General features: G+C 50.4%; 7 protein-coding genes across 7 annotated transcripts; 3 read left to right on the top strand and 4 right to left on the bottom strand.

Moving 5' to 3' along the window:
* Positions 1-110: 110 nt before the first annotated feature.
* On the top strand, positions 111-3,226 carry hexA (putative Woronin body protein HexA; the record flags this gene model as incomplete). The annotated part of the gene is made up of 3 exons (XM_033570440.1): positions 111-758; positions 1,371-1,732; positions 2,083-3,226. The coding sequence occupies 3 exons, from the start codon at positions 111-113 to the stop codon at positions 3,224-3,226; spliced, it is 2,154 nt and encodes a 717-aa protein (XP_033426472.1).
* A 1,158-nt stretch (positions 3,227-4,384) lies between these two features.
* Positions 4,385-7,994, bottom strand: ATNIH1004_005793 (putative transcriptional regulator (Cti6); the record flags this gene model as incomplete). The annotated part of the gene is made up of 6 exons (XM_033570439.1): positions 4,385-5,097; positions 5,154-5,410; positions 5,502-5,783; positions 6,043-6,667; positions 7,310-7,452; positions 7,882-7,994. The coding sequence occupies 6 exons, from the start codon at positions 7,992-7,994 to the stop codon at positions 4,385-4,387; spliced, it is 2,133 nt and encodes a 710-aa protein (XP_033426471.1).
* Positions 7,995-8,820: 826 nt separating this feature from the next.
* ATNIH1004_005792 (uncharacterized protein) lies at positions 8,821-10,736 on the top strand (the record flags this gene model as incomplete). The annotated part of the gene is made up of 3 exons (XM_033570438.1): positions 8,821-8,836; positions 9,006-9,785; positions 9,850-10,736. The coding sequence occupies 3 exons, from the start codon at positions 8,821-8,823 to the stop codon at positions 10,734-10,736; spliced, it is 1,683 nt and encodes a 560-aa protein (XP_033426470.1).
* A 957-nt stretch (positions 10,737-11,693) lies between these two features.
* ATNIH1004_005791 (uncharacterized protein) lies at positions 11,694-12,329 on the top strand (the record flags this gene model as incomplete). Its single annotated transcript, XM_033570437.1, has 1 exon — positions 11,694-12,329. One exon carries the CDS (start codon positions 11,694-11,696, stop codon positions 12,327-12,329), a length of 636 nt encoding a protein of 211 aa, XP_033426469.1.
* Positions 12,330-12,491: 162 nt separating this feature from the next.
* Positions 12,492-13,972, bottom strand: ATNIH1004_005790 (GATA-like domain-containing protein; the record flags this gene model as incomplete). The annotated part of the gene is made up of 4 exons (XM_033570436.1): positions 12,492-13,072; positions 13,123-13,564; positions 13,624-13,811; positions 13,867-13,972. The coding sequence occupies 4 exons, from the start codon at positions 13,970-13,972 to the stop codon at positions 12,492-12,494; spliced, it is 1,317 nt and encodes a 438-aa protein (XP_033426468.1).
* A 2,073-nt stretch (positions 13,973-16,045) lies between these two features.
* On the bottom strand, positions 16,046-17,356 carry ATNIH1004_005789 (putative D-arabinitol dehydrogenase ArbD; the record flags this gene model as incomplete). Its single annotated transcript, XM_033570435.1, has 4 exons — positions 16,046-16,226; positions 16,286-16,711; positions 16,771-16,840; positions 16,897-17,356. 4 exons carry the CDS (start codon positions 17,354-17,356, stop codon positions 16,046-16,048), a joined length of 1,137 nt encoding a protein of 378 aa, XP_033426467.1.
* A 2,482-nt stretch (positions 17,357-19,838) lies between these two features.
* Positions 19,839-22,486, bottom strand: ATNIH1004_005788 (acetyl/propionyl/methylcrotonyl-CoA carboxylase subunit alpha; the record flags this gene model as incomplete). The annotated part of the gene is made up of 5 exons (XM_033570434.1): positions 19,839-19,898; positions 20,231-21,854; positions 21,908-22,005; positions 22,068-22,266; positions 22,332-22,486. The coding sequence occupies 5 exons, from the start codon at positions 22,484-22,486 to the stop codon at positions 19,839-19,841; spliced, it is 2,136 nt and encodes a 711-aa protein (XP_033426466.1).
* Positions 22,487-22,866: the final 380 nt, after the last annotated feature.

Genomic DNA, 22,866 nt, shown 5'->3' with positions numbered 1-22,866 from the left:
ATGCGCGGGATTCATTCACGGCACTGAACGGATGGACCTTTGTTTACGGTGCAACAACCTCGGATGGAGAACTCTCCACTTCGATCGCTGGGACGACTCTCCACACGGCAATGGAGCTACCTGGCAGCCAGCCACCCAACCAACGACAAGGCGACAGACGTGGAGCTCCGCGACCAAACAGAAATTGTGGCAAACCCGGCACGTTGGGGAAGTCACACTCACAGTGGCTGGTAGAGCCCAGTGCAGAGCAATCACCATCGTGCCTGGGAATTGGGAAGTGCGGCGGTGGAGCCGGGAGGGGGCCAAAGATCTCCAAATCCAATAACGAGGAACCACGATGGCCAGTTGGAAAGGGCGTCGCCGAACACCAGTATCATCAGATGAAAAGTATTTCCGGTGGGAGTTCGTACAATTTCCCAGATATCTTGAGACAGCGAGCGAGAGACAGAGGGAGTGACAATCCAATGTGGACATTCCACGATGGTGGATGGGAAGTGATACCCATCCTATCATCCATCAGGCAACCATGGAGTCTTGGGCTGTCGATCGTCTGGAGCTCAGCGCCAAGGGATCCAGATTGCCGATTCGACCCGGGGAAATTAGAGGTTGCCATGGCGATGGGGAGGCTGCTGGCCAACCTCGTCAGGTCTCGGGATCTGGGAGGGCCCCGTCAGAGGGATCATGGGCAAATCACGAATCTGCATGTGAAGAAGCCTCATCTGCAGGTCTTCAAGCGAGAGATGGAGCCATTGAATGCAGTGAGCGAATAGATGGGGATATTGCATGGTGTATATCTATCCACGAGGACATCTGCATGGACGGGGGATGATGGAATTGAAGCTAAACTAGATGCTTCGTAGGGAGAATGAGAAGGGAAGAATGGTGTACCTCGGGACAGACGAGTGTCTACCTTGACATTAGTACTCTGTTAACACCAGGGTTATTGATGATGGAGCGTGCTTTGCGAGTCCCAGTAATCGAGAGGAGGCTGGTCTCGCCCCAACAGGCAAGGCGTGGTAAACAAAACCACGCGTGTCGACCAAAACAACCGTATTATTACGACGACTGCGTTTGTTTTTATTAATTGCAGATGCTTTTCTCCTCTTCCTGTTTCTTGCTCTCTCCCCTCTCTTCCTCTCCTTTCTTCTCTTTCCTTTCATCATCAACTCCATTCATCTCTCACATTCCAATCCACTAAGCTTATCAATTCCCCCCTCCCCCTCATTCTTATATCTCACATTCCCCCCATCGAAATAGATCCGATCAGATCTATCATTCTTCCCCCTCCACCCCCACTCTCTTCCACGAGAAAGACTTCCTCTCAGTAAAAAGTCTTTTCTTGTCTAGTCTTTCGAGTTGTTGTTCAACAGTTCGAAAGGCATTCGAGAAAAGACGCTCAAAGGACAGCCAATCTGGACTTTGACGCCCGCGTCCCCATCCCCTTCAGTGTCTTCCCGTCGTCGTACCGGAGTGACGCTGTTCCTGAGACTACTCTTGTGACTGAAAGAGTAGAGGGAGAAGTCAATCTCGATCGCACTTCGCGCGTCGAACGGGAAGATACTCGAACCTCTGCTCCTCTTCCGGATCCCCGTTCTTACGGCAAGGAAGAAGTCGATTTCCGCTTTCAGAGCGACTCGCGTGCCACCCGTCGTGGTCCTGACGAGTACACGGTAGTTCAAGAAGCCCGTGGCCAATCTTCTCGGTATCCCGAGGTTGATCTCACTCGTGAACGGTGCGTGGTACTTTTGTGTACTTCTTTTTTTTTTTCTATTGTTTTTGTTGTTTTTTTCTATTTGTTTTGTTTGGAAAACGGATACCACCAAGTGGAGCGCACAAGAAGCGGTGTCACCATCCTGCATCCACCATCCACCAGTGGCTTCAGCTCCTCCGGGGCTAAGAGGGACCTAGTCACCAAGCTAATTAATTACGTGGCACCAAAACAAATCAATCCAAAACATTCCTTCCCAACCTCTTCCGTCCCCGTTCCCTCCAGTTATATCTCGCCAATCATCTGTCCCTAACCCACTTCCCTTCTTGTTTGTTTTGTTTATCTATCCAACTAACCCTCATTATCCCCCCTAGCTACCGCGAACCTTCGGTCCGCTTCCAAGACCAGAACCAACAAATCCACGACAAGGCTCTTGAGTCCCAGCTTGACATCACTGAGCGTGAATATCGTCGTCGTACCAGCCCAACCTACGACGTCAACTACTCTTACGACCGTCGCTCCCAAGGACGACCGGTAGAGTCCTACGAAGGCCAACGCCACCAGACTACCGACGTCTACGACCGGTCTTCCCGCTCCGAGGTTGATATCTCGTACGACCGCGCTGTCCAATCCCAAGACAAGGCCACCACCTACGACAGCTCTTCTCGCCGCCCCCAGGCCTACGTCTCCTACGACCACGCCTACCAGTCTCAGCCCGTCGACGCTTACCGCGAAGACTCCTACAGCCGTCGTAACATCAACGTAGAGTCCGTTGCTCCGGCCCCGGCTCCCTCTACCAACGTCAAGGTTCTCAAGTCCGAGACTGTGATTGATCACCCACGTGCTCGCAAGATGGGTTACTACGACGACGACGGTAACTACCACTCCTTCCGTCGCGGTGTGGAACGCGCTGCCGACCGCATCCTGCACCCTCTCCACCATAACCATCATCATCATGATCGTCACGACCGTGAGGAAGTTGTCGTCGCTGCTGACGATCGCGGACCAGTTCGTTTCCGGGACGGCGTTCGCGAGGATGTCCGCATCGTCGAGCCCCGTGGCGGCTCCTCGAACGACTCCGTGCCCATCCCCTGTCATTTCATCCGCATTGGCGACATCTTGATCCTCCAGGGCCGCCCTTGCCAGGTGATCCGTATCTCCGTCTCCCCGCAGACCGGCCAGCACCGTTACCTGGGCGTCGACCTCTTCACCCGTCAGCTGCAGGAGGAGTCCAGCTTCATCTCCAACCCCTCGCCCTCTGTCGTGGTGCAGACCATGCTCGGTCCCGTCTACAAGACCTACCGCATCCTCGATCTCCGTGATGACGGCCACGTCGTCGCCATGACCGAGACCGGCGATGTCAAGCAGGGCCTGCCGGTGGTGCCCCAGGGCCACCTCTTCCGCCGCATCCGGGATGCCTTCGAGGATGGTCGTGGTAGTGTCCGCGCGCTGGTGATCAACGACGGTGGTCGTGAGTTGGTTGTGGACTACAAGGTGATCCACGCTTCCCGCCTGTAGATCTTTACCAGGTTCGGATTAGCTCCGGGAAATCGGTTAGTGTACCGTGCGACCCAAACATAGAAAGTAAATGGTTCAGGGGAACTGACGTCACGGACAGTGCTTTCAATGAAATCTTGACGACCTGAAGAGTTGTGTGACTCTGGATATGGATGATGGGAATGGCCTTGGAAAATGTTCAATTTGCTTCTATGTATCATGGCCTCCTTGTAACTGGCAATAGTAATGTTCTTGGAATTGATTATGTTTGTGCTATCTTTTCATTTTCTTTCTGTTTCTTAATCGTATCATTTAGTACTCGGTAGAATGAAACCTGATCACTAGAGATTCCAAGGAACTCATACTCCCAACAGTATACAGTGTAAACGTATCTAAGTGAGATTCCAACGAGGAATATAAATGAAACCTGGCACGTATTTAATTCTCTTCCAATTTTTGATATTCATCAGTCATCTATGTAGGGCAGGAACATACACAAACATAGATGCTTCTCTATTCTACTCCACAGAGTATCTTTAAATGAGATTTGATGAGTGTTGGTTTACATTGTAGATAGGCTAGCCTAAAGATCTGATGTCCATCATCGAGTTCCATTTAATTACACCATGATATAAGAGTAGACAGATAGATATCAATTAGCAACTGTTTACAGATAGATCATGTGAAGACAGACAGACACAATTGGAGAGAATGTAGCCACCGACGCCAATGTCCAAGGAACAAACATAAATGAGAAAAACAAGATAAAAACAAAGGTCACTAATATAGAACAAACGAAACCAATAATAGAAATTGTTAATCCTATAGCCATGCAAAGTCTTCAGTATACCACATACCGGATAGAAGTCAAAAATTAAAAAAAAAAAAAAAGGGCCATATCCAAACAAAAGGAAAGATAACGCCGGCATGCCGGATGGATGACCTTGGGTCATCTAGGAATAAGACACTGGTGCCATAAATCGCATGTAAACGCCACAACCGATCCAGTTCAAGATGCTGTTCCAGTAGCCATATTATACATATCCACATGTTGAGAGAGAAGAGACAAACAGGGTATCGTACGCATCAAACGCCCCGTGCATGAGTAGGGGTTTGTCCAGAAGGAAGAAATCTCAGAAACGAGGAGGAATGGTCTCAAGAGTCGCGGTAACAAAGTCATCACCTCTCTCCAAACTTGCCATACTCTTGCTGCCACTTTAGTAAATGTCGTGTGAGAACATCCATCATCTCCACACTGCTTAGATCCTTGAAGTCTTTCTCCACCGATGATGGTTCGACTTCAGCGCCACCATCAACGGTGCCCGGACCAGACTCTCCCTCGCTGGTTGTTGACAGCAGCACGTTATCGAGCTGCTCGCCCACGGTTTTCATTATAATACCATTGGGTCGGTCGCCATTTCCAGGGGGAGTGATGCTCTCCCCAGCGACTGCCATTTCGACCTGCATTCGTGATATAAATTCCAGGATTGCAGCAACACGTCTTTTCATCTCATTCAACGTTGTCCGTTGATTCACGTACCGCGGACGACTGGGCTTCGCGGTATCTCCGCCGTTCATATGCATTCCATTGGTGCTGCCACCCACTTTCGGCGAGTCTCCCCCCGTATCATGCGACTGGCCGCGCCGCGGAGAATTCGTCATGGTGCTCGAGTCTCCGCCATTAGTATGAGCATCGCGGTCTCGGGTATATTGGTTGCGCCCCACTCGAGTGCGTCGTGCAGGAGGCCTGCCGGATTTGCGGGTGGATAGACGAGAGGATGCAGGGTCTTGAGCCAGGGCAGGCGGGTCTGGGGTGGGTTGTGATGGCTCGGGTTCGTTCGCATTCGTCACCGGTTTGGTTTGGGAACCCGTGTCGCGGTCAGAATCTGTTCCTTTCGCCCACGTTAGTTTTCAAGTGCAAGGAACGCATTCCGAGAATATAGCGTACCGTCACTCTTCCGCTTATCAGCCTTGCCTTTCCGGCGAGGGGCCGTCTCAGGATTCTCCACCTCTGGCTCTTCAGCATCATTTGTCTCTTTGTCACGTTGACTTCGGGATGCAGCCCACTGTCTTCTGACCCCATTGGTGGCTGCTTTTGCTTTCGACTCGTCTTCCGATGCGGGCGCAGACCCCGCATTACTTTGTTTCGAAGCAGCCCCTGGGGAAGGGGAGCTCGTACGCTGTCGTTTTGTTACCTGTTTATGACTGAATTGGCGCCGTTAGCAACAAATTCAGCTAACACTCAGCCTCCTACGGGATGTGCGATTCCTAGAAGACAAGGATGAGAGCTACTTACACTTCGCTGTCACTGCGACCCCTTTTACCCCTTCGAGCTGCGGTATCTTCCGCAGCAGGACTTGTATCTTCTTTGCTTTCCTCGATTGCACGGCGCAGTTGCTCTTCCTCATCGTAGGCTGCGTCGCGACTATTCATGGTCGACCGGCGTTTAGGATTGGCACCCGAATCGTTTGCCCGAGACTTTGGGTCCTTCACACGCTTAGAATTGTCCCGAGAGGATTCGCGAGAGGTGACCGCCGTAGAAGGGGGGGCGACGGGGAGGTACTGGGATGAGTGTTGTCTGCATTATAGTTAGCGAGCAGGTCCCAGTGACCGTGAAGGATCCAACAGTGTCGAGAGGGGGAAAATAGTAGATTATAAGGGATTGGTAGTGGAGGATGAAGAAAGGGAAAAAAAAAAAAAAAAAAAAAAAGGAAAAAGTTTTTTTTTTTGCCCTGGACCCCAGGCCGAAACATGAATTTTTTTTTTTTTTTTTTTCGCGAGACGAAAACCTTGATCTCTACGGTAAGACCAGTAGATAAAAGAAAATTAAAACTTACCCATTTGATTCATTTTTGATTCGGTGGAGGTCTTTCCGGCACTCCTCGCAAAAATATTCATCGGGACTCATGGCTTCATCCATGATCCCCACGCAACCACCATGCTGCCAAACTTTGCAGGAATCACATTGGATGAACATGCTGCCAATATCATCTGACATCAGATCTGAAGAGTCGGCAGAGAAGTTCAGGGCAGATTCATCTTTGATTCTGCCATGAACCCCACCGCGACCGAAAATCTCTCGACGAGAAGGAGGCAGACCGGGATATTCCTGCTGGCCGCAAAGGCATCTGGTGATCTCCTCCTCTTCGTCTTCGTCTTCCCCATCCTCGTCTTCTCCATTCAAGATATTGTCTTCGTCTCCCCTGGGGCGCTGGCGCTGGCGCGTTTGTAGGAAGTCATTTTTGGAGGCATCGTCCGCGTCCTCGCCGGACTGGGACTGATGAGGGGAAGAAATCTTTTTTGGTTTGATCTGGTACTTCTTTCGCGGGTCAATGAGGCGGAAGAACTGGAAGAGTTTATATGTTGTAGAAGGGTAGGAGCAGGTTGCGAAGTGCGAGCCCGAGAGGAGCGACGAGGCGTCATGATGAGAACAGAGGAGATCGATGTGGTAAGGAGAGAAATCTGACAGTATCAAAATAATAATAGTAATAATAATAAATAATCCAGACGGCACGACCCGCGAGGAAACACACACAACGCAATCAAGCCAAAGCTGCCCGGTGAGGACGAGCTATCGCACTTGGTGGAGAGCTGAGATTCGTCGAACAAAAAGCGACAGTAGGGGAAAAGAGAAAAGAAAGGAAACAACTAGGGGGACAATTGAGACCAAAGACCGTGAAGATCCAAAAACAGCGTCTGGAAGCTCACGAGCCAGGCGAGGACTACATAGTCTGAGTCTGAAGAGGAGGGAACGAGAGGTGGATGGAGAGAGAGAGCAAAGAGAGAGGAGAAATGAGAGACGAGGAGAAGGAGGGAAGGCCGGAACGGGACGCGGTTGGCGGTCAACGCTCTCTTCCCCGCTCTGCTCCAACGCGATGCACCAGTTCAGTTAGAGAGAGAGATATGTATCCATGATATAGGTCGATCTGTCTATCGGTTGATGAAAGTATTCGCATACTGCCGCCCGGAATTGGAACTGATCACGGTCGTGGATGACGATCGATCGATTGAATGAATCCCTCTCGTCCATTCGAATTCTAGCGAGACCCCGCTTCCCACTTGCGCCGACTCCTTCGTCCCTGTACATTCCTCACTCTACCTTACTTTCCTCGGACACAGGGCGAGCTGGTTCCGGTATCAAACTGATGAGTCCGATAAGATCCTCCGATAGATCTGAAGGGTCTAGGATGAGAATACCGCGAAGAATCCCGATGGCTCTGGGCGATGACACTGGGCCAATGATGGGCCTACGTGAGGGCCACTTAATTTATCTCTATAGGGCTCCGATGGAATACACTAGATTAATTTACTTTAGCAGTGAGGCATTCAAACCGCTTTCTATGGAGTATATCTGTATAAGTATATAATAGGATGGTGGATAAGCTTCGTGTCTCTCTCTATCTTTAAGTAATGATGGTACTGGGATCCGTCTATTCACCATCCATGTGGATGTCAATTCATTCTTTTCTTTCCTTTTTGTTCGTATCCTCTCCTCTCAGGCAACTAGTCTAAGCCATCAAGGCATCCCTAGGTGTCATGTCACCCTTTCATCCTGGTTCTTTATAGAATTCGAGGGTAACACTGGGAACAGCTGACAAAAGAACGGCTGGACGGTCGATCGACGCAAGGTGCGCTGCTGAGTCCAGCTACTGTCGGCAGGGGAGCTAGTTAACTACCTTAGTTCGCGATCGGAGGAACTCAGGTGGTACAGGACGACATCTCCAGCGCTGCGAAGGTCGAATCGTATCGAATTCCGATCGCGATGAAGCAGCAGTTCCGAATCTGGCATGGCGTGCTGCCTGAGGTGTCCCGGGGAGAACGGGATTACTAAGCCCCGGGCAAAGTGCCATTCATTCTTCCCCTCCGCCTATTTCCTCCCCTAACTATAGTGAACGACCTTCCCCTCCCCTCGGTCCGCTCTGGTGGTGTTTGTGATTTCTCCCGTTGCGTTCGCCTGTTCTTGGTGTTGTTGGGTTCGGCCCTTGGTGGGTTGTGGTTTCTGTTCCCTCGTGGTGCCTGGTTTCCATCCCCCTGTCCGTGATTTGTTGGGACCATCGGTCGGATCTCATATTCTTGGTTCTCAGGGCCTTCTTACCGAAATATCAAAAAAGTCCTTCAGTGGTTGGATGACGATCAACGGCTAATTCTTTGGGCACCTGGTAGGTCTCCTTGTGCTTCCCCTATCTATGGCGGGGGAACCTCTCTTGCATCGATGCCAGACTAGCGGAATCCGTGACCAAAATTAGGCACCGAATGTGCGTCTGGCTCCGAATTGCCAGCGTTGCTCTTTGTACCTGTCAACTGACTGTGGATAGAGTGGCCTTGGAACTTCGTATTCGTTCATTCATTCTCCCCCGATCTCTCTCTCTCTGTGTCCTCCATATCATTCCTGGCAAAGGGAGCAACCTAGGAAGGTATCGGAGGTCATATTCTTTAGATAATATCCCGGAGGAATTGGGAGGTCTGGAATATCAAGGAAGAAGGAATCAAACAAGAAAGGGTTTTTTTTTATATTTTTTTTTTTTTTTTAAAAAAAAAAAAGGAAGAAGGGAAGGAGAGAGGACCACCTTTTTTTCTATGGTTGTGGAGGTCAAGATAGCCGAGATTCTTGCATAATGACTGCTACGTTGAGTACGTCCTTCTCACCAAGGATACCTGGTCCTCCCGGAAGGCATCATCTAGCCTGAGTGCGTCCAATCGAGGAGGTTATCTCAGAGCCGGATAGCAAACTCCCGCGAGAGTGTGTGACAGAGAATCTGCTGGTTGCTCAGGTGCTGATATTGCTCCCCCCCCCCCGCAGATGGGATGTATAATACGACCCCAGATACTCCGTCCCCTATCTATCCGGATAGGCTGATCCGCCCCCTTCCCAAACGAACCCTGCGCTCTCGTCTGTCCTCCGATGCGGCCGATTCAATCCTATTCCCTCCGACGCCCTCGGCGACTCACCTGTTCTATGGTGCGGATACGGGGGAGGTGGTGAACGACTCCAAAATATATGTGCAGGAGAGCGATAGCCATGATCCCGAGCGTGATCGCCGTCACCCTTATGCGAATGGCGCTCGTCTCGAGAGCGACGAGGACGACGGTCCCGTCGTGGTTCGTCGTAGTGCCGGTTTCCGCGGGTCGTCCCTGTCGCCCTCTACGCAACCCCAACTGCTCCCTAGCAACGGGGAGGCACCACCCACCAAATCATCTTCGGCAGGACCCGACGGGTACGATGCCTTCGAGAACACTAACAATAAGAAGAAACGCAAGATTCCCACGCCGGGAAGCTTGGGGGGTCATCACTCCACATTATCGCCCGAATTCTCCAGCATGGGTTTGGCAAACTCCTCCCAACCTTTGTCGAGTGCGTCGGGGGAAGGAAGCCATGTAAGTACCTTCTATGGGACCGGAAGTCCGGCATCTCCGGTCGCCAGTGGGAACTCGAGTTCTGGAAGAGGTCGCCTGGCGCGCTATCCACTACCTCGCATGGGCCCGGGGAGAGCCCCGCCGCCACTGCATTCCCCGGGCAGTTGGCCTCATGGTCGAGCCCCAGTTCGTCGCGACGGTCTTCTGTCCTCTCCAGGACCTGCAGGTACGATGACATTTTTCACTTCCTCCCCTGGTTTCTTGGTGGATCCCGCTCACTCATATTTAAGGCGATTCGGCTGCCCACTCCGACCAGGGGATTATCTCCGCGGCCATAGCCAGTGCTGCCGCAAATGCATTCTCCTCGTCTCCTCGAGGCTCGGGAAGTGTCAGTATGCTCGAGCAGCAAGCCACCACTCCCACCAAGACCCAATTCACCTTCACCTGCGAGTCCGACTCATCCAGAGGGATGGCATTACAGACGCAGAACACGTACCAAGTACAGCACCGTTCCTCCAGCTCCCTCCCTGCGGCACCGCAGAACCAGAGAGCAAGCTCCACGCAAGGAACGCAGACAAGCCCGCGGATCGCCCCGCAGATGAACTCGCCTGCCCCAGGAGCGGAACCCCCTGCTGCTGGCCGGAAGAAGAAGCGGTCACCGGGCAGCATGTACGCTTTGGCGGCTCGTCAGCGGAAGATACGGCAGCAGTATTCCAACCTCCATCATCCGCCGAGTCTGGAAGATATTTGGATTTGTGAGTTCTGCGAGTACGAGAGCATCTTCGGGCGTCCTCCCGAGGCATTGATCCGACAGTACGAGATCAAGGACCGCAAGGAGCGGAAGCGGTTGGCGGAGAAGAAGAGACTTCTGGAGAAAGCCAAGATGAAGGGACGCAAGAACAAGAAGGCGACGAAGAACGCCGCCAAGAACGCTGTCTCACAGCAAGCGACGTATGAACAAGGATACGATCGGGCGTCAGCCGACCGCTCTCCGACAGGGGGAACTGGATTTCATGACGATGACGACTACTTAGCCCATGATGACGACGATGAACAGGCTTCCGTACCGCCTGGACCGCCGCCAGGCTCGTTCAAGACGCCATTGCCGCACGGGCATCCGCCAACTGTACCCCCTGGCGCCAAAGATGCGGCAGACGAGACGAGTCGACCGCCCTGAAAATTGGGTGTGATTGTTCTTTGTCACGTCGTTTGTCTATTGCGAGTCATTCTATTCTTAAGTCCTTTTATCTCCTCCTTTGCTTTTCATGGTCATAGTATTAGCCTTTCTCCTTTGTTTATCACCATGAATATCTTTATTCACAGTTGCATCAATGAATCCCCACTCCGGTTGATAAGCATGATGGCGGCAGCAGTATAATGAATGCATTGAATTCCTGGTCTTTGTTTGGGTCAACACAGTATTATGAAGCTCCACTCCCCTCCCCTCTTCTTTCTGCAGGGTTAGGATCAGAACAATGGGTCATCGTCATGGATGGCTGAAGGCTGAGAAACAGATGAAACAATGAGTTCGGGGTGCATTGGATGATGGGCATCTGCGAGACAATTGATTCTCCTTCAAACTATTCAGAGTGAGCAGAGTAGGATAATGTCCAATCGTACGTCGCGATAAATATAGCCCACATGAGAGCAAACGGCTCCTGTCCACTCAAACCATCTCATTCCCTGTGTCGAGGACGGAGTAAGCAACGCAGCGGATCGACAGGGCCCAACGCGGATTCACTTGGCGCGCGCGTGTACGCATCTCATCTCCGTCGGGTTTCAGACCTTACCTCGTGCATGTTGTCAATGGACGAGGCGGTTGCATTGTTGAGATGTATATATTTAGTTCGGTGTCTATACCATGTAGCTCCTTATATAAAGGGGGGAGTTGACTAGACCGGTTCTCAAATCTTCTGTTTTGTATAGATATCCTAATTGTATTCTTCATCCATCTATCTTCTTTCCCATTTTTCAGCCTTCTTTGTTTGCGCTGGACGCTCTTCTCTCTCTCTCAGCTTCTTTATATTTCTGTCTCTGGATATCCTCTAGATCTATATCTCTAGTTCTCTTCTACAGATAACTGCACAACACCAAGTCTACAAAAACTACAAGAAGACAAATAATAAGAAGGAAAATGTGGTTCCTCCTCCTCAAAGTCTTCAAATTTGGCTTTTCCCAAGCCAAAAAGCACAAATCCAAGAAATCCAACAACAACTCAACCTCAACAGACGACCTCACCAATCCCTCCTCCTTCAACATGTCCCAACCATCACCACCAGCATCACCAGTTACCCGCACCACGAAGCTCAAATCATACATCATACTTGCCCTGCACATCCTCCAATTCGTCTTCGGGATCACAGTGATAGGTCTCTACAGCGGGGCGATCCGACACGCAAGTGAATCCAACGACGCCCTACCCTCGAAATGGGTCTATGCTGTTATCGTGGCGAGCTTGGCGTGCGTGACGGCCGTGGGACTGTTAGTAACGGCTGTGGTTAAGGGTCGGATAACAGAGGTAGGAACAGGGGCAGTGGGGATGATGCGGTTGACTGTGTTTGCGTGGCAAGGGGTCCTGGTGATATTGTGGACAGTTGTGTTTGGGATCTTTGCGGAGAAGTTCGTGGGATCGGATCAGAAGAAGATGAGACGTGCTGTGTGGGTGGATCTGGTGAATTTGGTGATGTGGATTGGATCGGCGGGTTGGGCAGGGCTTAAATGGTGGAAGGGGAATCAGAGGGTTGGGGAGGTTGATAAGGAGGTGGTGTAGACTGCTGTCTGAATAACTGGTGGTTGGGGATGGGTGGTGGTGGAGGTTTGGAGGTCGTTGGACTGAGAATATTGGGATACTGGGATACATAAGCGCTTAATATGACGTACCATTGAATATCAGATCCTAAGCTACTATCTTATACTAGATCTAATCCCAAAGTCAGGTCTCATCACTCTCAGTCCCCTGCTTGCGACTCTCCTCAAGCAACAAGCTCAGTTGACTGCGTCGGGACACGGAGCTGGGCGTCTGCAATGGAATTCCGCCACTGTCCATGTGACCGTCACTGGAAGTAGTGCTTGTTGTCGGCGTCATAATCGGGATGCCGGAGCTGATGGTGGACGCTACCACGTGCGAAGGCCCCGGTCTGGAAGACGACGGCGTTGGTCGGTCCATGTAGGCACTCGGGGAGCCCTTCGCGACGGCATTCGGCGCGATGGCCTCGAAGGGTGAGCTCGAGTAATCCTCAGATTCCTGACGCTGTCGCTCTGCGAACCGCGCGCGGAAGTTCTTATCTACCAGTGACACGGACGACGGTTGTTCGTAGTTCTCTGACGAGAGGAATTTTACGTTGTAGTGCGTGAAGTCGTCGCTGGTAACGTAGCCCCATTTGGGTGGTGTCGATTTGGCTCTATTGGGTGGCGAGCGTTTGTCGGCGAAGATGTCTTTGAGACTGGTTAGAAATGAGACTGGTAGTTCTGCCGGCTTGTCCATGGCCTTGTCTTCACGAAGTTTGGCGGACCCTGGAGATGAATTAGTCTCCTAATCATGAGCTCGAGAACCATATACACACCTTCCATCGACGGTTCTTCCACTTCTGAGGCACTGCTCTCGTCCTGTTCCAATAATTTGACCGGAGATGGAGAGGTTAGCGGAGTTGAGGTCCGTTGCGGACTATGGGTACGGGTACTTGCACCGGAGGAAGTCTGTGATGACCGACGGCGCATAATGGCTGGCCGCCGCTTTGTGCTCTTCCCTTTACTTGCCGCGAAGTAGGCCTTCTTACGAGATGGAGGAGGAATTGGGGTGGGTGGTGTCGATGGTTTGCGGGTAATGCTCTGGCCTCCTACTCCAGTGAGAAGCAATCGCGTTGTCTTCTGCGACTCCCCTTGCACTTGCGACGATGTACTGGACTTCTTCAGAATAGGCGGTGGCAGTGCGCGACTGGAGCCCGTACTGGATGGCGTTTTGTTGTCCGTTTGATTCACGCTGGACTGAGATCCTTTCTCCGGGGCCTGAACAACCTGATTAGTAGGATCGTTCTTTTAACCACCATGGTCATTCCCCATCACACCTTCGCCGTTGTCTGCCGCGGGGCGGAGAGAGACAGTGGACTAGCCTCCGTTATGCGCAGGAACAACCTGGCCAGTGCGAACCCGTTAATAGAACGGCGGAGACGCTCGCTGCTCCAGATCCTCCAGAAGAAGTTCTCCAACCGGTAGCCAATGTCACCCCCATGTACAGAGGGATTTGCACTGTACACTGCGACAACGTGAGTTAGTCGACTGGGGCCTGGCACAGGAGACTGGTCTTTTACCTTTCCACAGTTGTATAATATCATCGATTTCCACAGCGTTCAGATCTCGTAGCTCTGTGGGAATGTCGTCTGTTGTCGATACTAAACCTTTTGGAAGCCCTTTCATTCTGGAAAAGCGCGGCGATGATTAAACGGAATAACAAGAGGGAACTCCAAAAACTACATGATCAGGGAGAGAACTGATGACAAGCTGACTTAAGGAGGGAGGAGAAAGAAAGGAGAAGGAGCTGTCAGCAGATGTTGGGAGAGCGATGGGTCTGGCGGTGAATTGAATAAACAAATATCAACCCAAGCAGGGAGGCAAGCGATATACAACCAATGATCGACAAGTGAAAGCTGGGGAAGAAAGAAGACCCCAATGAAGAGTTGACCAGTCTGGGGTAAAGCTGCAAGGGTCGATGGGCTGTCAGTGGTCAAAGAAACCAGTCGGCCTCAATCTTACTACTACTACTATTTGTGGCTTCATGCCCTCAGCCGCAGGCCAAAGTGAATGAGAAGCAGAATAGAAGAACCACTTGGTTTTACCTTGAACCTCCAAACCAGTCGATGCTTGATCCTTTAGGCACCTGCTGCTGCCTTATCCAGCTGCAACGTACCGGCGGTTAGGTAAGTCAAGTACCTAGCAAGGAGAATAATAGTTAGCTATTGTAGGAAGGATATAAGTATATCCACATTAAATTTAGGGAAAAGAAAAAACCACGTCAGAAATGCCAGCCTATCCTCGTATCGAACCCCCCAGGCAAACGAGGAACAAAGAACTGCACCAATGAAGACGTGGTCCGATGGTCGGGGTAATGCAGGCAGAGGAAGCCATGTTTACCTGTTCGATCTAGATACGGAGTGGGGATGGATTTGCAGACATGTTTGCATATAGACATATGTACTCCGTAAACAGGTACATATAGTGATATATGTACGACGTCGAGAGATATATAGGTCTCTCTATCCCCAAGGGATCCCATCACGAGAGATAATATCCAGATTCTTGGATGTACAGCCCGGCGAATTAAACGGCTCCAAGGGATCGATCTGCTGTCAACTGACCTGAACCCCATCTGGTTTGCAGGGTCTATTGGAGATGGTAGGTCCAGACTCGCTACCATGTTCAGAAACTAATCGTCCGTTCCACGGTCTTGTCAGACCTAAATCAAGGCTAACTGCGTCGATCTAGTGTCCGGGAGATCTTGTACGGCCTGACATTGGCCACACAGCCTTCTTTGTGATGACGAGACTCCCAGTCCATCAGTCACCAGTCGGCTGGTCAGGTACTGTACATCTAATAGGCAATAGGCGCGTCGGAATGATGGTAACTAAGGCACGCTATAGAGAAACTAGCTAGAAAAAACAATAAACACCCTCATGAAGCCATGATCAGGGGCCATGTCACCTGATGCCGTCATTCGGCCTGCTGCATTTCTTTGCCGTGCCGCAATCTTTAGGGACAACGCGACGCGGACTCGACGAGATGTCCAAACAGCAATTCTAGTCTCAGTGTACTCCGTAGGGGAGATCCTGCAGCGCCTTAAATGGTCCACTCTGGCGGCAGTGTCGGCTGCAGACAATTCACAGATTCAGCCACTGTCCTCAGGGACAAACACCTCGATTTAGTCGGTGTTGCACAGAGGTCTCCAGATGGATTCTTTGGGTCAGGCCTTGCTAGTATTTTTTTCAGGGAGAAAGAAAGAAAGGGGGGAAGTGGGGGTAAAAGGGAATCTAAGACAATATTAATATTCCCCTTTCTCACTGAGATTAATCATTCTGAGCAGTTAAAGCCCTGACTATCAATGAAATGACATCATGCTAGATAGAACATAGAAACTCCTTGTCTATTTATCGCAAACATCCGACCGTCATTTTTGGGTACTCCACAGCAAGAATACAAATCAAACGTTCACCGACGTAGACGCTTCTCCAACGGAACAAAAAAAGATGGGAAAAACGAAGGAGTAATGCAGCTCAATGGGTATCCAGGGATCGCCTCATCGAGAAAGAATAGAAGGCGCAAAAGCAAGCAAAGCCCGCCAGACAAACAATCAATGGCAAAGCTACCACAGCGTAAATAATATATAAATAAAACAAGCCGGTCTATCACGAATCCATGACCAATCTAGACATCGTAGCACATATTATAGTTACTAGATATCGAAAATCAATGGCAACTAAGTCGAGGCGCGTCCACTTAGGTGAGAGTGTAGCCACCATCAACTCGGAGGTCGGCGCCAGTGATGTATTTGGCGGCGTCGCTGAGGAGGAAGGTAACGGGGCCCATTAGGTCCTCAGGAGTACCCATCTTTCCAGCGGGGATGAGAGAGATCCACTTGTCTCGCAGTTCGGGGTTTTCGTCCAGAATCTTGCGGGTCCTAAATGACGTCAGTATAAGCAGAACCGCATCAGACTGCTCCGGAGGATTGCAACTTACAGGGCAGTTAGCATGTATCCCGGGCTGATGCAGTTAACCCGGATCTGATGACCGGCCCATTCGACGGCGAGAGACGCCGCCAGGTGGCGAACGGCAGCCTTGGCGGCATTGTAAGGAGCCTGCGGCTGAGGCACATTGACAATGGCACCAGACATACTACCGATCATGACAATGCTGCCAGGAACCTTACGCTCCATCAGGTGCTTCGCGACACCGGTCGCAAATAGGTAGGTGCCGTCCACATTGACCCCCCACAACTTTTGCACGCGATCATAAGGGTAGGAAATGGCATCGAAGTTCTCGGTAAACCCGGCGGATGTTACCAGATTGTCGATACGGCCGTGCTTCCCAATGATTTCCGTAAGGGCTGCGTTCACCGAGTCTGGGTCGGCCACATCGGCGTAGTGAGCGGTAACGTTCGGCATTCTAAAACACAGCACTTATTAGCAAAGCGACTCGTGATGCAATCGATTCAGTTGACGTACTGTTCCAAACCCGGGTTTTCTTTTCTGAATTGCTCCACCAATTTGTGTGCCTGCTCCTCGGCTTCCTCCTCTGCGAATGATATTAGAAATCGGTACACCTGGAGTAAGCTAAATGAGTCTACGTACTGTTCAAGTCGACAATTGCAAGATCAGATCCCGATGCGACGATAGCCTGAGCCATCACCAAACCAAGGCCACGAGCTCCTCCGGTGACCAAGCTGACTTTGTTCTCCAACGAGTACTGGGCGAGGGTACGCTTGAAGTGCATTCCACCCCGGCCTTGAACAACGGGTTGGGGAGGCATATGTTCATCATCCGGGTATTCGATCTGCAAGCTCTCATCCGTGCGGGCGAACCGACCCTCTGTCTCTCCCAGAGTGCCCTCTGGTGCATTGGTGGTCGCAGTCACAAGGGGGTCCTTCCTCGACTTGTTGTTCCCATCGTTCTGGGCACGGGGAGCGGTAGAGGAGATGGGGCGGAAGAAAGATCTGGCCAAGGCTGGCCGGGACGAAGCTGTCAATACAGCAGGACGGGAAGTCTGTGTAAGAGCCCTGACGGCCTGGCGAGTGGCTGTAGATCGGAACATTGTATAATGAGGAAGACAGCTGAGAGGAGAGGAGAGAATAGGAGGAAGAAATTGGGTTTTGTCAAGTGCTGACGTCAACGATGGGATAGTAAGAGAAGAGAAGGGAGGAGAGAGAAGAGGAGGAACGAAGTTCTAGGGAGAATCGATTGGGTATTATAAATACTTCCTGCTCTACCTAACTAACAGATGAAATGTGGGTAAGGAAGGATTTGAATTGTTCACCATTTCTTCGGTAAAGGGGGAAACGAAGAGCTATTCACCAGAGGCAAAATAACCTAGTGGAGGAGCAACAAAAGCGTAGGTGTTCAGTGGGCGGTGGAGGTTCCCATTTTTTTTTTTTTTTTTTTTTAAAAAAAAAAAAAAAAAAAAAAAAAAAGTTTGAATAAAGGAGCTGCTGGGGAATGTGAATGCTGGTAGCCAGGGGAGCATGGCCATGATCAGAGGATGAGAAGAGCAATTGCGGTGAAAATTGGAGCCTGCCAAGGGAACTGAGAAGCTGCAACAAGTCAGACCAAAAGAACAGGAGGTGTGGGTATGTTGACTGGTTGTGAGGAGTGGAATGAAAACTGGGGAACCATTTTTTTTTTCCATTCCCTTTTACTTTTCGATACAATCAGCCAAAAGGGTGATGTCAGGCGGCAATGGTTCCTTGGCTAGGCCCCAACCGCCATGCAGCGATCTGACCAGGATCTGCCCACGGGTGGAGCCCTAAAATGCGCCATATGCACCGGCTCCATCGCCGCGACGCCTTTTCGCCTCCCGCGTGACTCCCTCCACACCTCCTCGTTCCGCGCCCTGTTTCACCGGTTGTAGATGATCAGTCTTCCAAGGCCTTCTGGATTCACTTGGATGATTAGTTTTAGATAGTGATTGGCTATTTCTTACTTTATTTTTATTTATTTATTTATTAATTTTTTTTTACCTCACTGTTATCTTATTACTATTAATTTTTTTTCTTTTTGAAGAGTTTTCTTAATCTCGTACTTTTTGGTTTGTCTCCTATTATTAATCATATCTTGAGTCTGCAGTTCTACGCGCTACTATGCAATTATTCGAGAGCCGACCGTACAGCATACAGCAATAAAGTCATGCAATATTAAAGGCTATCGCACTCGGGATATTGACTAACTACCATTTCAATCCATCTGATCCGTATCAAACCATAATCCGTGGTTTCCAGGTACGTAATACGCCTTGAAAATAATTGTATCTATTTTCCTCATATCAATGAAAGTAAAAATAGCGTCTTTGTTCCCACCTCCCTAGAACCTAATCCCGAGTCGATACATCCATAGACCCTAAGGATGGAGTGATAAGCATGCATATAATCATCCATTCAAAGTCATTCCGAATCGAATCAGGCAGGTAGTTAAGAAGGTCCGCGATAGCAAGGGTTTCCCTGTACGAACGGAGGTCGGAGTGGGGAGCACTTTAAAGCATATCCGTGCTGCAGAAGTACCGTACATGGTAAAAAGAAAAAAGATCATAATATGCACCTGAATCCATGACAACAAACGCAGTTCGCCACAGTGGTCCAACCCCGGACCCCAGCCTGCCCTAAGTCAATTTTTAATTCCTGTCGTTATCCACCGGTCTCTGGTTACAAATAATAAATATCCACTATGGACCATGATTCTACCCAACCTGCCGTGCACTAATCGGTCAAGTCGAATATAAAGTGGGGTGCATCGACTGGGATGGGGCCAACCGTCATCTTGGCCGCCGAGTCCTAGCCTCTCCATCTGATGGTCTTTACCTCTTTTTGCCTATGGAAACACGGGGTGCATTACCAACTCGGATTCCCTTGTTTAATCCTGTCAGCCCGTCGCATTCTTTGTCCAATCCATCCTTCTCCACTGTAAGATTGGGGGTCTACCAACTGCCAAGTTCTAACAGCGGTGTACGGAGTACAGAGTACGCTATATTGCTTCTTTCCTGATGAGCCGCTTATATACGACATGCGGGAAATGCACCCACAGTGCTGTTGGCCAGGTATCTAGCGATCTGGCATAAAATTGTCCACATGACAGCGCCTCGGACCGTACTATACTGGATTCAAAGTTAATTGCGTGATTTACTGACTACAACTGGCAGAAAATTCTTATTTTGGTGGGGGGTGGCTTATGTTGAATCACCTGTTTTTATTTATATTTATATTTATTGGTCTTTATAACACATTTTATTTATTTATTTTTAAAAATTTCCTGCCATCTGGATCGCCACTATGGATACTCTTATCTAGCATTGTTATAGAGTTCATATTTCTCCATTGAAGGACCTGACGGTCTGCGTTCAAAGAACAGTAGCGATGCCGCTTAACTTTCTTTCCCACTGATCTTCACTCGCTGTTGAATATTAAATATGTTCCTATTTATTTGATTCTGTTGTACTCCGTAGAGACTATGGTTTGAAACAATTTCTTCCAGTGCTACTTTCTATAAGGCTGTCACATGTATACTCATTCCCAGAAGAGACCAAAAGTCTAGTTCTCACCGCCTTCCTCCGCAAACTCGACGAGTGGTGTTCCGCTTTTGCATTGGTCCTGCAAGGTACGCGCTAGTCAGCTGACCGGGCTCTTAATTGATTGGGAGTGGAGAATTTCGAATCCAAGGAGAATGGCTGTGGAAGCTTGACATCGGGGCCCGTGCTTTTTACACAGGCTTCTGAACACGCCCCAAGGGATAAGAGGAGGCACTGGCAATTCCAGACAGTTGCGAATCCAGGCAATCCGTCCGGCTCGGCGCTAAGCCACAGCCGGGCCGAGAGTAGGACAGTCACCAATGACAGCAGGGGCTAGCCAGGTCTCCGGAGCATTATTGAAAAATATATGGGTAATATTGTGCACACAGAGGGGAGGGGGGGGAAGTGACTTACTCCTTTTTGATGTACCACTTTGGCAATGGTGCCTTTCTGAGGACTGCGGATCACCGTTTCCATCTTCATACTTTCAATCACCACCAGCGGCTGGTCTTTTTCGACCACGTCGCCGGCTTGAACTTCCACGCGCAGCACCTTGCAAGGCATAGGCGCTAGAACGCTGTTCGTGACATCCTTCATTCCCAGTGCCTTTTCCATCCACTTCGCTCGTGGGATCATGAAGCGATATTGCTTGCCTTTTTGGAACGCAACGATCATGTCCTCGTCACGTATCACTGTAGTATCTAGACGAGTATAGGGGAAGTAGGACGTAACCACGCGAGCTGCTGGGTTACTGTGGCTTCGTACCTGCTCAAACACCCGTCCGCCGACTTCCACGTCAAATGTGTTCTCACGCGTTTGCTGGACCCGAACTTCAAAGGTGGTGGTATCTTTGCTTCCAGGTGCTGACTCCACCAGCGTTATCTGCCGAGCTTGATAGCTTGGGCTAAAGCCAACCGCGGAGCCTTCAAAGTTGGCCTGTTTTCGAGTAACTGGGTCAACATAGTGGTGTAAACAAGCCAACGCTACCTGCGCCAGCAGCTCCGGGTCAGTCGGATCTCTGGTGAACAGCTCCTCGCGATGTTTCTCGATATAGCCGGTTTCCACCTCGCCCGCAATGAAATCAGGACTCTTGCAAATGGTTTTTAAGAACTCAATGTTGGTAATCGGACCGGCAACTTCGTACTCCTCGAGCGCGGCAGCAAGCTTGCGAATCGCTTCCTCCCGAGTACTACCTCTCACGATTAGTTTGGCGATCATTGGATCATAATGAGCTGAGACCTCATCCCCAGCAACGAAGCCTGCATCGATTCTGACGTCCTCAGAAACAGCAGGTGTGCGGACATGAAGCAGAGTACCTGAATCTGGGATGAAACCTTGATCCGGATTCTCAGCATAAATTCTCGCTTCAATCGCATGTCCCCGGCTAGCCATGTAGGCTTCCACTTCGTCTTGGGTCAATGGAAGTTTGGCGCCTTCGGCCACCTTGAGCTGCCAGTAAACAAGATCTTGGCCGGTGACCATCTCTGTCACTGGATGCTCAACTTGCAATCTGGTGTTCATCTCCATGAAGTAGAATTCCCCAGTGTCATTGTCAAAGATGAACTCGACAGTACCAGCGCCCTCGTAGCCCACAGCCAAAGCAGCCGATCGGGCCTTTGCCCAGAGGTCTTTCCTTGTAGCATCGGGCAGATGAGGGGCCGGCGACTCCTCGAGAATCTTCTGATGCCGCCTTTGGATACTGCAATCTCGTTCACCCAGAGCAACAGAGTTTCCATGCTTATCAGCAAAGACCTGCACTTCAATATGTCGTGGCGTTGTAATGTATTTTTCCACCAACACCTTGTCATCGCCAAATGAGTTCATAGCTTCTGATTTGGCAGATTGCAGCTGGGATTGGAACTCCGCCTTCGAGTAGGCTATACGCATACCCTTGCCACCGCCACCCTTGATTGCCTTGATAAGCACAGGGTATTTGATTTTGTCGGCTTCGGCCTCAAGAAAGTTGACATCTTGGTTCTGACCGTGGTAACCGGGAACGCAAGGCACCCCTGCCGCCGTCATAATCTTCTTGGACTGACTTTAAAGGTTTTAGTATTAATACGTCACAAATTACATCGTGGGCTGGCTTACCTCTTGTCTCCCATATCCTCAATTGCCTTCCAGGGAGGGCCAATGAAGACCAGTCCAGCTTCTGTGCATTTCCGAGCAAAGGCGGAGTTCTCACTTAGCTAAAACGAACACAGCCATTAGCGTTTGACCCGCAGCTACTTCCTGGGTTGATAGAACCTACAAAGCCATAACCCGGGTGTATCCCTTGACAACCCTCTCGTTTTGCTATCTCGATGATACGGTCTCCATCGAGGTACGCTGATACAGAACCTAAATTGAACGCGAACGGTGAACTTAGAGCATGCTGAGCCCCGCTGTCTGGGTCTGTATATAACGTAGTCACGCGGATCCCGTGCTCTGCAGCCGTCCGACCAACTCGTCTGCAAAGGGGATCCAGTTAGCACGAGTCGTCCACGCCAGAGTGATATATGTGAAAGAAACATACAAAGCAATCTCGCCTCTATTGGCAATGAGAATCGAATCCAACGAATTCTGAGTCTTTGATGTGCCCGAGGCAACCGAGGATGCAGCTCTCCTCAACCTCTGGGCAACAGTCGGCCCTAGGCGGGATGTAGTGCGGAGAAGCGCAGGAAGTGGCATTTGTAGTAGTATGGAGTCTGAGGATGGATGGATATTAACACCGTCAAAGGTTATAGATAGGCAGATGGTCAGCGCATTCTCATGCACATGCAACGCAGTGTTGAAAGAGAGCTCTGGAAGAGTGAAGAGAGAAATTGAATGTAGCTCCAACTTACTCCGCCCGCTGTCTTCCTCTTTCCCCAAACTCCCCATTCAGCCGACGCAAAGCGAGGCTGCGGGGAATGTCGCAACCACGTGATCAGCTGGCCATGTTCTGCCTCAGGCCCACATGAATCACTTTTTCACCGACGGAGAAGCGAGTTCGACGTCATATTATAGCCTAGAGAGACTTTTGTTGCCCTTGATCGCTCCTTCTGTCTTGGCCTCGTCTGCTGCTCCTG

Source organism: Aspergillus tanneri, assembly GCF_003426965.1.
Source record: "Aspergillus tanneri strain NIH1004 chromosome Unknown AapTan_4_pilon_pilon_pilon, whole genome shotgun sequence".
In the NCBI taxonomy this organism is placed as follows: domain Eukaryota; kingdom Fungi; phylum Ascomycota; class Eurotiomycetes; order Eurotiales; family Aspergillaceae; genus Aspergillus; species Aspergillus tanneri.
This window is presented reverse-complemented; position numbering and strand designations above follow the sequence as displayed.